This window comes from Barbus barbus, assembly GCF_936440315.1.
Source record: "Barbus barbus genome assembly, chromosome: 19".
Classification (NCBI taxonomy): domain Eukaryota; kingdom Metazoa; phylum Chordata; class Actinopteri; order Cypriniformes; family Cyprinidae; genus Barbus; species Barbus barbus.
In genome coordinates, this window is record NC_136747.1 from 20,035,065 (window position 1) to 20,048,781 (window position 13,717).

General features: G+C 38.3%; 1 protein-coding gene across 1 annotated transcript in view; it reads left to right on the top strand.

Annotated features, from left to right (window-relative positions):
- Positions 1-13,717, top strand: part of LOC306885416 (insulin-like growth factor 2 mRNA-binding protein 3) — a 29,177-nt gene that overhangs the window by 14,075 nt on the left and 1,385 nt on the right. The window contains exons 4-14 of the mRNA XM_079441908.1: positions 2,238-2,289; positions 2,387-2,450; positions 3,456-3,734; positions 5,227-5,361; positions 5,524-5,646; positions 6,819-6,954; positions 7,051-7,185; positions 9,760-9,879; positions 10,006-10,080; positions 10,180-10,311; positions 10,403-10,516. Of these exons, the coding sequence (XP_079298034.1) occupies positions 2,238-2,289; positions 2,387-2,450; positions 3,456-3,734; positions 5,227-5,361; positions 5,524-5,646; positions 6,819-6,954; positions 7,051-7,185; positions 9,760-9,879; positions 10,006-10,080; positions 10,180-10,311; positions 10,403-10,516 (1,365 nt within the window). The remainder of the gene's footprint in view (positions 1-2,237; positions 2,290-2,386; positions 2,451-3,455; positions 3,735-5,226; positions 5,362-5,523; positions 5,647-6,818; positions 6,955-7,050; positions 7,186-9,759; positions 9,880-10,005; positions 10,081-10,179; positions 10,312-10,402; positions 10,517-13,717) is intronic.

Here is a 13,717-nt window from a genome sequence, read left to right on the forward strand (position 1 = left end):
AGGTCCTAAAGGCTCACTTTTAATTTTACTTATTTTCAGCTGTAGTCTGTTTGTTAAAGCAAAAGCTAGATATGGAGGGAAAAAAACATTATTTTAGCACGTATTAGTTTATAAACTTTGAGGCCAGTGTCATTTTTTATTTTTTTGGCTGCTTTTTATTTGAACAAAATATAGTGACAACCTATAATACTTTGGGAAATCATTACAATTTAATAACTTTTTTTCCTATTTTAATATGTAATGTAACTTATACCTGGGGTGGCAAAATTAATTTTCAGCTGCCATTCCTCCAGTTTTCAGTGTCACAGAAATCATTCTAATATGTTGATTTGGAACTGTTTTTAGGTGCAAATTCAGTTAAACTATTTAAACGTGCTACTAAATTTATGCTAAATATCACGAGTTTTAGTTAGATGTATCAACTCGGCATGAACCAAATGTTAACCTAAAAAAATGGACCGTGTGTAATTGTTTAATTTCCTATGGATTTACAAATAAACATGCTAAGTTTATAGCACAATTGTCCATCTCTTATTTAAGCCCAAAATGAATCCGCAGTCACATGATGTCAGGCTGCGAAAATGTCAAGTACCCACTTGAGCGAGACTTAGTTATTTAATCTCTCCCTTTGTTTCTCTTTGAGTTTGACCTTCCAGTTGTGTTCAAATAGAAGATGTTTGTGTTTGAATTGTCGTCTTGTTACTGTGGGCACATGTCGAGATCTTGAAGTGTGTGTTATCTGTGATGGCGTAGCGTTGGGGATGTGTGCATTTTGCAGTGAGCCTATCCTCAGGCGAGCTTAGCCGGACTGGATTTTAACCTGGCTGCCCCGTCTGGCTGCAGGCCAATTCATGTGTGGACGCCCAGAATGTGTAGATCAACCCCACTTCCTCCCCCCTTCTCACTGCATAGTGTCTGAAAGCCAACCACACCCCCTTCCTCTTTCACCCGATTGAAGGAAACCTTGTCTTATTGGCCTAGACTCAATGATTGACTGGTTACGTAGCCAATGCCTGGAAATGCCCAATGGCTGCTGGGAATTCCATAGTAATGCACACGCCAACCAATAGGACGGCTTGGAATGGAGAAGGGAAATGGTGGCGGTAAGGGGGGTTGTGGGCATTAGTATGTGTGACGTATAGGGGGCTGGCTGGTGTGTGTAAAAGCCTGTAGGCTTCCTTTATACCCATGTTCAATGTTCACTTGCACGCCTCCTCCAGAGCAGGAATGGCAGAAGCGAAGAGCTCCAGTGAATGAGGTGTAAAGCAGTGCTTTCTTGAATTATTTATTTGGAGAGCTATATAATGTTTTAAAAAAGAGAGAGAGGGAGAGAAAGCAATTCCACAAAAGCTTAGTTTGCTTTTGATTTTAAATATTTGGGCAAGAGGCAAACTGTTTAAAGTTGGCATGAAATGAAAATTCACCATATTTATTTATTTTCTAAAAGCATTATTGTAAAGTTCATCGGTCCATATTTTTCATTAAAAATACATTTCTACATGTATAGGACGTATATAGGTCCAAACATAAGTCCTGCCCCTGCAAGATCACGTCCATCTACGTTTTTTGCGTGCAACGCCTACACCTCAATCCAGTCGACAACAGATTTTTCAGTAATCCATTACACTCAGATGTACATCACAAATTTGCTCACAAATCTCATTTGTCTTGTTATTGCCCAAAAAATGGACAATACTGAAGAGAAATAGTTTTTGGGATTCACACACAGTTTCTCGGGACCTGTGCTTTTAAATCACTGGGCATGAAATATTCTTGTATAAACTGTTGCATAGAATTGTGACAAATTATGCAAGAGTGGAATTACAAATATTTACATTCATTAATGAAGCCCATGAAATATGTTGCTACTCGTTTCATTGCAATTTTGAACCAAAAATGTATGTTTGTCATTTGCTCTCCCTCATCTGTTCCAAATCGGTATGGCTTTCTTCTGCGCAATGCAAAAACTAACATTTTGAAAATGCCCACTGATTTTTATTGTATGGACACAAAAAATGCTTCCACAGAAGTCAGTCAGTCATACTGTTTTTAAACAACATTAGGGTTAGTAAATTATTTTTGAGTAATCTATCCCTTTAACACTTAACTGTTCAACATTTTTGACAGCATGACTGTGTATCTGGGCATTTTTGAAGTTATACCACCTCTACTACAGTGTTTAGTCGCTTACACAGTCTTAATCACAGTCTGAAAGTTTCTCTTGTCTTCACCTACAGGTTTTGGATGGGTTGTTAGCGCAGTACGGTACAGTGGAGAGCTGTGAACAAGGTAGGATGTGCCTCCTCAGCAGACCGTCACTTAAATTGTAATCCATATATTAAAAGATTAGTTTATCTCTCCATCCTTCGTTCTCTTCCATCCTTAGTCAACACTGACACAGAGACTGCTGTTGTCAACGTGCGATATGCCGCCAAGGACCAAGCCAGAGAGTGAGTATCACCAGCCTCAGATTCGGCCGGCTCGGTCACCACTCCACCCCCTCCAGAGCGTCTCTGTCCCACTTCTCGCAGTGAAATGTGAAACCGTCAGCTCCACATGCATTGCTATTTGGTTTTATTGAGCAATTATAATAACTCATTCAGTGCCACCTACTGTTTGATTAGTAGAACTGCAGCGCAGTCACAGGGGTTGGTGAAGAAGTCCAGTAAATGAATGGAAAGGCTCGAATAAAAGAATCTTCAGCAATTGTTGTGCACAACAGGAAGTTCCTGTTACCATTCGCTAGTGGATGTCAATGAAAGATTCGGTGGCTTTAAAAGGCTCCGGCATTCCCTCACGTCTAAGCCTTATGCACTTAACCCCCCCCCCCCCCCCCCCCCCATCTGTTCCGCTTAAGGTATACATGTGTCCTGTTTGAGAGTATAGCAGAAAAGCAGATGTTTTTCATGCCCTTTGTCTCAGTCACCTAGACTATTGCCCAAAAAACCTATGCTTTTAAATCTTTACAATATTTTGGTTTCATTCATGTTCAGAACACAATTCTTGCACATACTGTTGCACTGACATTATGCAATTAAATTTTTTATATTAACTGGAAAGATTTTATTTTAAGAACTCTTACGCTTACAAAGACAGCATTGTTTTGAACAAAATGCAGTAAAAAACAGTAATATAGTAATACAACAATTCTTCCATAAACTGTTGCATTGAACTATGAAAAAGATTGGACTTATGAATATTTACTGAAATGTATTAATAAATTAGGCCCATTTTTGTTTATTTTCAGCAGTTTTTATAGTTATTATATGGTCCAAAGCAGCAAAAGGCTATTTTATTTTTTTTATTATACTCAACTAAGCATAATATTCCATACATACAAAAACAATTATGGTTCTTGGCCTTTAACTCGAATGCAACTTTCATATGCATCATGATTAACAATGAGTTGAATGAAAAATTTATTTCCCATCCTCCTGTTGCTGTTTTTTTTCTAGAGCATTGGATAAATTAAATGGCTTCCTTATGGAGAACTACGCACTAAAGGTTTCCTATATCCCCGATGAGACTGCTGCAGCAGATGCCCCTACTGTGGGTGACAGGAGAGGTTTCAACCCGCGCGGCCCGCCTCGCCAAGGCTCTCCCAATCTTGGCGCAAGACCTAAACTACAGTCAGACATGCCTCTACGCATGTTGGTGCCCACCCAGTTTGTAGGAGCTATTATTGGCAAGGAAGGTGCTACCATCCGCAACATAACCAAGCAGACTCACTCAAAGTAAGAATGCTCAGTGTACGTAGTTGTAAACAGTCCTGTTTCACACTGCGCACATTAGCACTGCATATTTATTTTGGCACCCATATTAAGATGTTGCAACATTCACACTGAGCACATAAGGCTCTACAAGCAAAGTATCGGCACTAAATTTATTTTTGAATTTTGAAAATGTTCTATAAACCGGTTTATCAAGATCTTTTGTTATATATCACAAAATATGTGAAGCAACAAAATGTGACTAAGTGAACTAATCACTCAGATTAAAGGGGTCATCAGATGCCCATTTTCCGCAAGTTGATGTGATTCTTTGGGGTCTTAACGAAATGTCTATAACATGCTTTGGTTAAAATTTCTAAATGGTAGTGTAAAATGACGCCCTTTTTACCTTGTTCGAAAACATCTATGTTCACAGCAAGCTGTTTTGGTGCATGTCCCTTTAAATGCGAATGAGCTCCTGACCCTGCCCATTTATTCCATGGTGTGACAAACAGTTCTCATGAGACTGTAAACTTAAGCTGCATTTAGCCGTGGAACATTGCTAACTAGCACATTATTAGGAAAGGTGATTTGCAAAGATTCATAAAAACGGGTCTACGTTAAAACGGCCATGTCAGTTATTAGTCGTGGGAGGGGCCTGTGCAGAACTACATCACTCTGCCAAGAAACTCAGAACCAGTCCAGTTTTTTTTTTTTTTTAGCATTATAGGATGGATGTGTACACACACTGTTAACACGCATTTGTTCAAACAACATGTAAAAGTGAATTTTGCATCTGATGACCCCTTTAAAAAAAAAGAAAAAAAAAAAAAGGAATGTAAGGTTTGTTGAAAGTTAACACACTATAGAAATACAAAGACGGTTCACTCCTATACTTATGAATGGGAGAAACTACAACACGCAATATGGCGGGATAGTCCCGCCTTATAAATGAAAGAGCCAGTCGTTGATGGGTAAAGTCATTGTGTCACTGCAGCGGCTGTTAGAAGCTCCGGTTCCCATAGAAACCTGAGGCTGGACCAGCCGATGCGCGTGCACTGTCATAAGCGCATTGGAACTAAGCATAAACATCGGCTGATCTAGCCTGAAAAATAAGCTTTTCAAATGCTATTTGAGCATAAGAAACAACATTCATGGGGCAGTTCATTTCAGATTTTGTTGCTGATTTGATGGGCCCCTTTTAAACTGGAAAACATATATATATATATATATATATATATATATATATAATATTTATATTTTGAAGTTATGATTTTATATACCGGTTTTATATTTTAAAAAGCAACTTATTCCTGTGATGGCAAAAAATAAATGAATAAATAAATAATATTGACCCCAAACATTTGAACGGCAGGGTCTATCACACATGCTGTCTTTTGTGTTAACTTAATGTCAAGGAGTGGAAATGTGTTTGTGTCTATTGGCATCTGGGACGTGAACATGGACTTGGTCAGATTGCTCTAACAAGTTGAATACATTCTGTATATGTGCACAGGATTGATATCCATCGTAAGGAAAATGCAGGGGCAGCGGAGAAACCCATCACTGTTCACTCCACACCAGAGGGCTGCAGTTCTGCCTGTCGAAACATCATGGAGATCATGCAGAAAGAGGCAATCGACACTAAGATGTGCGTTGATGCACAAGCACTCTACTCTGCGTCATACTGTTTCTGCTGATCTGTCTTCATTAGTCATACTACACTACACTGTAACGGAGTCATTTACACTCAAGAGTCATGTTGCACTTCAGTCACACTACCTAACCTTCCTTCCTTCTCTCACTTACATAGCACTGAAGAAGTCCCTCTGAAGATTCTGGCTCATAATAACTTTGTTGGCCGCCTTATTGGAAAAGAGGGACGCAACTTGAAGAAAATCGAACAAGATACTGACACAAAGATCACAATCTCTCCGTAAGTAGTTTATAAAATCCGTAAGTAGTTCATCTTGTTGTTTATACTTTGTGTGATCAGCAAAATACTTAATCACTGTGCTTTGGATCCTGTTTTCTAGCTTGCATCAGGTACATTCAGTTGAATCTTGATTCATTATCACACATACTTCCCAAGATGTCAAATTTATTCTGCAGAGGTTTTTGTTTTAAAACATTGCTTGAGGTAATATTTCTATGTAGATTCCTACCAGTTTGTACAGAAGTGACACCGTTTTGACCCACTGGATAAACCCAGTTTTCTTGTCCAGTGGGTTCATACATGCTGCAGAGTTCAGTTGGAGTGTTTGGCTTCCATCCAGCCTAAATAAAACTGGTTGGATCAAGTGGTAGTTTGCATTCAAATGCGAGAGAATTTGGAATTTATTTATTTTTAAATATGTCACTGAATAAACTGCATCTTTCTCTCGTATCACTTGCATGTGACTGGTTGCAACGTGTCTAAGGTTGACAACCCACCTATGCCACACATGCCAAAGCATCTAACTTGGGGTTTGTTTTGCTCCCAGTGGTTTTCTAAAGCATTTATTTTAGTATTATTTGTATACTATTGTGGCATAAAAATTGAGTAACTTGCATTTTATTATTATTTTTTTATAATATTATTTTTGGAGTTTTTGTTTATATACTATTTATTAATATTTGAATGAGATTGAGTTTAATTTAGCACTTACAAAATATTATATTTTTAGTATTTTGAATTTGATTCTGTTTTTATATTTTGAATGTATTTTTATTTAATATTTATACATTATAATTTAATTGGCTTTTAGTTTTCATTTTAATTTTAGTTTTATACATTATAATATTTATTATAATAATATTATTATATAATATACTTTTTTTTTAATTGGCTTTTTTTTTTCAATCTAATTTCAATTCAGGTTGTAGGTTTTGTTTTTTTTGTATCGAATTTGTCATTTTTGTTTTTACACTACTTTGTTTGGCTTTTTTAATTTTGGTTTGAGTAATTTCAGTGTTTTTTAGTTTTATCTATTTTTATATTTAACTATTAATTTTAAAGTTTAAGTTAAAGTTTTTTTTCAACTTTTTCTAACAATAGTTTAACACAACAGGTGTTATACTGCTTTTTTTTTTTTTTCAATCACTTTTTCCACATTCCCCCAATCCCAGTCTGCAGGATCTGACGTTGTATAACCCAGAGCGCACCATCACCGTAAAGGGTACATTAGAAGCTTGTGCAAAAGCAGAAGAAGAAATCATGAAGAAAATCCGTGAGTCCTACGAGAATGACGTAGCTGCCATGCATGTAAGCCTGCAATGATTTTCCATCTTTGTGTAAAATTGCGTACAGCACAACAACTTGATTTCAAGAAAAAAAATATCTGCCCTCTTATTCCCCTAGCTACAATCTAACCTAATTCCAGGGCTCAATCTGAACGCGTTGGGTATTTTCCCCGGTGCAGCGAGTGGAGGGATGTCACCCTCTGTGATATCAGGACCTCCAGCTGGGGCTCAAGCTGGCTATCAATCATTTGGGGTAATAAAATTGTGTGTTTGTGTGAGATGTTTGTGTTTGGTGTACACTTGTATGAGTGGGGAGCGCATTCATGTATGTAACGGCAAAATCTGAAGTGGGCGCCTACAGTCCCACAGTGTGTGTGTGTGTGGGAGTGTGCGTGTTAATGTGTGTGTTTCTCCCGTAGTGCAGCATGTTTGGGGGTGAGGTACCATTTTTGGCCTCTTCGCTCTCCTCCAGCAGCAGCACAGCCTTTTCTGTAAGTTTTTATTTGTTACCCACCATGCACTGCATGGCTTGGCTGCTCGCTACTGGATTGGCTGAAGGGACAAACGTCTGCTCCCAGATTAGTTGCTGCCCCAGGGGGGTGTCGCTCAGCCTCCACAGCTAACAGAGATGCTGAAATGCTGTGGGTCTGATGTTTAACACGTAACGTGTATGGACGTAGACCTAAAGTGCTTTGTGTGTGTGTGTGTGTGTGTGTGTTGGTGATGGGTGGGAATGAGCATTGTCAAGTTTGCAGTTAGATGGTAAGGGCATGAATAACATGAGTTAGACTAACCCATCAACTAGAATGAAATGCACAGGTGTGAGTCATTGTGTCTATATCAGCTAATTATTGTTTGTATTTTGTCTATATTGCCCTAGAGCAGTGCTTCCCAAACCTCTCCTGGAGGACCCCTTGCCCTGCACCTTTTGTATGTCTCCTTATCTAACACACCTGATTCCACTCATAAGATCGTTAGTAGCCGCAGAATAAATGGCTGCCCTCTGCTCTGGGTGTGTGTGTGTGTTCACTGCTGTGTGTGTGCACGTTGGATGGGTTAAATGCAGAGCACGAATTCCGAGTATGGGTCACTCACCATACTTGGCAGTATGTCACTTCACTTTTAGAGACTGCAAGAACTAAATTGGGTGTGTCTGATTAGGGAGACATACAAAATGTGCAGGGCAGGGGGTCCTCCAGGACAGGTTTGGGAAGCACTCCCCTAGAGACTGAGACTTACGAGTTGTTCTCAAGTTGAATATTTAGATTTATAAAAATTTACATTTTTGAAAGTAACCGTACAAGGGAAGATTAGTTAAAGTCGTCTTTTTTTTTTTTTTATGACCATTTACATCCACATTGCACATTGGGACGCAGGGATTGTGTGATTGAGGCACTGAGCTAGACGAAAGTGAAGAAAACAGTGCGTGAGAGATGTGTACTCATATGATAAGGGTAACCGCGAACCAGTGTTGCCAGGGTCGCAGTTTTCTTGCACAACTGGGCTATTTTGCAAATACAGTTGCGGGGAAAATTACAGAGCTGTGGGTTGCGTTTTTTTTGGGCTACTTTTATAATGTACTGCGGCTGCCCAAAGTGTAGCCTATACACATGTGATTGCAAACGTTATTACAAACACTCGATGGTGGTTTAAAGTGAGCTCTACGTAAAAGTGTACTATTAGTCTCATAATTTGTCTTGTGTATCATGATGGCTCTAATGCTCCTGCAGAACAGGTCCAATTCTTCTTCATAATGCATTTTGTCATAATACTTCATGTAAGGTCGCAAGAATGTTTTGTTTTATTTATTTAGAAATACTTTTGAAAATAGTTGGGTGAATGTGTACTGGGATTAAACATACATGTAAATGTTTTATTGCCAGTAAAAAGGCTGATAATGGCTGAAAAAAACAAAACAAAAGAATACGGATTGTCTCACACTTTGCTGAGGTGTGAAAGGTTGTTTCCTTTAAACTAGTTTGTCATGCATTTCTTTTTCAACACATTCACAGGTAAATCTTAGTATTTTAAATTTGTGATTAATCACAGTCCACGACTGTGATTTAACGTCGATTTTAAAAATTTTAATCGATTGACAGCACTAGATTTTTCCAATTCTTCATTGACTTTACGGTCCTGCTTTAAATGTTAGGACTCGTTTTTACTTAGTACATTAATGGGCATTTTTTTTAATTCTTCTGGGAAAATATTAGAACTATTAAATATAATTCATTTTTGCATTTTAAAATAGTATTGTACAGAATTAATTGTAGTGGTAAGACTTTTAAATCTTATTTTTGAGTTTGCATATGGAGTACAATGATTTTTTTGTGTGCATGTATGAGTCACACATAAGATCAGACTTACGAATTAGGAAATTTATTAAAAATATTCTACCAAAAGAATTATAGCATCTCGCCTACATGTATTCTCACTATAACTGGGTGAGCAGATTTTCTGGTTGTTGAATAGGCAGGGTGTTTATATCCAGTTAACATCAGGATTGTGTGAGAATGAGAGATTTTTGCAGCGTACTTGGAATAAATGGTACTTTTTGTTTGGGATGGGTGAGTTATGAACCTGGCAATATTTCCAAGCCATGTGAATTCAAAAGATCAAGTCTTGATTCCTCATGTTGTAACATCTGTTGACAGTGAATAGTTGACTTAAAACATTTTTTTTTTTAGAGTAGTTAATTGACTGAGTGAATGTTTTCCCAGGATGTTTTTGTATGTTTTGTTGTATGTTCTCTGGATGTCTCCATAAAAGCAGATTTACTTGGTGTTAAATGTGAGATAATAACTCATGAGTGTATTTGTGTCAGCAGCCACAGGTGGAGTCGGAAACCGTGCACCTCTTCATTCCTGCTCTAGCAGTTGGCGCTATTATCGGCAAGCAGGGCCAGCACATTAAACAGCTCAGCCGCTTTGCTGGTGCGTCAATCAAAGTGAGTGATGGCAAGCATGACCTCTTATGACCCTGATACCATTTAAATGTAATGGTTAGAATTTTTGTGTTATCCTATGCTGTAGCAGTGTTACATTTTTAAGATCTGTCATTTTTGTCGGGATAGATTGCGCCTGCTGATGAAATTGACACCAAGCAAAGAATGGTCATTATTAGTGGACCACCAGAGGCACAGTTCAAGGTAAAAATGTTGTGACATTGTATAAATTGAGCCACTGTATGAATATTCACTCATTTGACTGTATATTCATGCATTGATTCTCTGTGCTATTTTTCTTAGGCTCAGGGACGTATCTTTGGGAAGTTAAAAGAGGAGAACTTCTTTGGACCGAAGGAAGAGGTTAAATTAGAGGCTCACATAAAAGTGCCATCTTTCGCCGCTGGCAGAGTCATTGGCAAGGGAGGCAAAACAGTAAATGGCCACTTTTCATTTATAGCATCAATTTTTAGTGGTCATGTTTGCTTTACAGATGCATTCATAGCTGCTCCGTGTTTCTCTTTAGGTGAATGAACTACAGAACTTGACCAGTGCAGAGGTGGTTGTCCCGCGGGACCAGACGCCTGATGAAAATGACCAAGTAGTAGTAAAAATCACAGGCCACTTCTATGCAAGCCAGGTGATTGAGCTATTAGACCTATTAGAGCTGCAGAGAAGGGCTAAAAGTTGTCATTTTCTGATGTTAAAATACTTGCTCTGATCCCAGCTTGATGGTAAAAACAACAAATAAGTAATCTGTAAGTGTTGTTGTCATGCCAAACTTTTGATGTGGAGTTCAAAATGATTCCAACTTTTTATTCAGAATCAGAATGAGCTTTATTGTATGTTTACAAATACGAGGAATTTGTTTTAGTGACAGATATTCATTATTCATTTTAATAGTGAGCATGTATTATGATTAATGAAATATGTATTTTTGAAATACTGTATTTAAATGTATTTATGGTCAGACTTTATTTTAAGGTCAAATTTTCGGTATTAACGTTGGCACAGATAGCCTTGTGGGCAGCGTGCTAACATATGGTGCAATTGTGCTTCGGGTGTCCTAAGATCGAATCCCACCTCGTGGACCTTTGCCATTCCCACCACTCATCTCTCTCTCTCCCAGTCACTTCCTGTCATATCTCTACTGTCCTGTTAAGGAAAATGCAAAAATGCCAAAAAAAAAAAAATTCTGTATTAACAAACCGTTAACTTCGACTTTTGCCTCAAACTTCTAATTTGGTACCTATTAGTTAAGGTCGTTTTTAAGTTTACAGTGGGGAGAAAAATTATTTGATCCCCTGCTGATTTTGTACGTTTGCCCACTGAAAAAAAAAAGATCAGTCTAATTTTAATGGTTGGTTTATTTGAACAGTGAGAGACAGAAAAAAAGTAATATCCAGAAAATAAGTGCAAATGTGAAATAAGTATTTGACCCCTTTGTGAAACATGATTTAGTACTTGGTGGCAAAACCCTTGTTGGCAATTACAGAGGTCAGACGTTTCTTCTAGTTGGCCACCAGGTTTGCAGGGATTTTGTCCCATTCCTCTTTGCAGATCCTCTCCAAGTCATTAAGGTTTCAAGGCTGACGTTTGGCAACTCGAACCTTCAAGGGTTACTCCACCCCAAAATGAAAATTGTCAATCACTTACAGCCCATGTCGTTCCAAAACCGTAAAAGCTTCGCTCGTCTTCGGAACACGATTTAAGATATTTTGGATGAAAACCGGGAGACTTGTGACTGTCCCATTGACTTCCAAACAATTAACACCGTCAAGGCCCAGAAAAGTATGAAAGACATCGTTAGAATAGTCCATCTGCCATCAGTGGTTCAACTGTAACTTTATGAAGCTACGAGAATACTTTTTGTACGCAACAAAACCCCTAAAATAACAACTATTTTCAACAATTCATCTCCTCTGTGCCATTTTGGAGCGTATCCGCTGCATGTAAACCGCGTATGCTGTTCTGTCAGCTGCACCTCACAGATACGTCTTCATTAAATTCCGCTTTTGATTTGAACGCAGAGGAGATGAATTGTTGAATGAAGTCGTTATTTTAGGGGTTTTTTTGCATACAAAAAGTATTCTCGTAGCTTCATAAAATTCAGATTGAACCACTGATGGTAGATGGACTATTCTGATGATATCTTTTTTTTCTGGGCCTTGACGGTGTTAATTGTTTGGAAGTCAATGGGACAGTCACAAGCCTCCCGGTGTTCATCCAAAATATCTTAAATTGTGTTCTGAAGAAGAACGAACCTTTTACGGGTTTGGAACGACATGGGTGTAAGTGATTTAATGACAACTTTAATTTTGGTGTGGAGTAACCCTTTCAGATCCCTCCACAGATTTTCTATGGGATTAAGGTCTGGAGACTGGCTATGCCACGCCAGGACTTAAAGTGCTTCTTCTTGAGCCACTCCTTTGTTGCCTTGGCCGTGTGTTTTGGGTCATTGTCATGCTGGAATATACCCATCCACAACCCATTTTCAGTGCCCTGGCCCTGACGGTACATTGGCCTGTCCATCGTCCCTTTGATGTGGTGCAGTTGTCCTGTCCCCTTAGCAGAAAAACACCCCCAAAACATAATGTTTCCACCTCCATGTTTGATAGTGGGGATGGTGTTCTTGGGGTCATAGGCAGCATTCCTCCTCCTCCAAACAGGACGAGTTAAGTTGATGCCAAAGAGCTTGATTTTTGGTCTCATATGACCACAACACTTTCACCCAGCTTTTCTCTGAATCATTGTCCAAGGGAGATTGACAGTTATTTTGTGTTTCTTCCATTTGCGAGTAATGGATCCAACTGTTGTCATCTTCTCACCAAGCTGCTTGGCGATGGTCTTGTAGCCCATTCCAGTCTTGTGTAGGTCTACAATCTTGTCCCTGACATCTTTGGATAGTTCTTTGGTCTTGGCCATGGTGGAGAGTTTGGAATCTGATTAATCGATTGCTTCTGTGGACAGGTTGTCTTTTATACAGGTAACAAACTGAGATTAGGAGCACTCCCTTTAAGAGAGTGCTCCTAATCTCAGCTCGTTACCTATATAAAAGACACTTGGGAGCCAGAAATCTTGCTGATTGATAGAGGATCAAATACTTATTTGACTTGTTAAAATGCAAATCATTTTATAACTTTTTTTTTTTTTTTTATGTTTTTCTGGCTTTGTTGTTATTCTCTCACTGTTCAAATAAACCTACCATTAAAATTATAGACTGATCATTTCTTTGTCAGTGGGCAAACATACAAAATCAGCAAGGGATCAAATATTTTCTTCCCCACTGTAGGTATTGGAAAGGATTAGGGATGTAGAATATGATCATGCAGAATGTGCTTTAAGCACTAATAAACAGCCAAAATGTTAACAAGCATGCTAATAAGCAACTAGTAAATAGTGAGAATTGGTCCCTATACTAAAGTGTTACCATATTTATGTTTCTGATTGGGCATTGTGTTCAAGAAATAAACACATGTCTGTGATTGGCTACATTGTTCAACACCAGTGTTGGGGAAAGTTACTTTTAAAAGTAATGCATTCCAATATTGCGTTACTCCCCTAAAAAAGAGAGAAACTAATTACATTACATTTTATGGAAAGTAATGTTACGTTACTTTTGCGTAAATATAAACGCCCTTTCACACCAAAAAGTGTAATGAATAAACCTTAGGCTGAAGGAAAAGTAAATTCACATCTGTACAGTATAACGCAGGAGAAGGTTCAACACTCTTCAGCAATAAAAAAAAAATGAAGCACAATTGTTTATCTAAAGTCATTTTTGCTTATTAGTATGGTTGAACTGGATCATCAAAGGTCAGCATCAAAGACATTGGCTAAT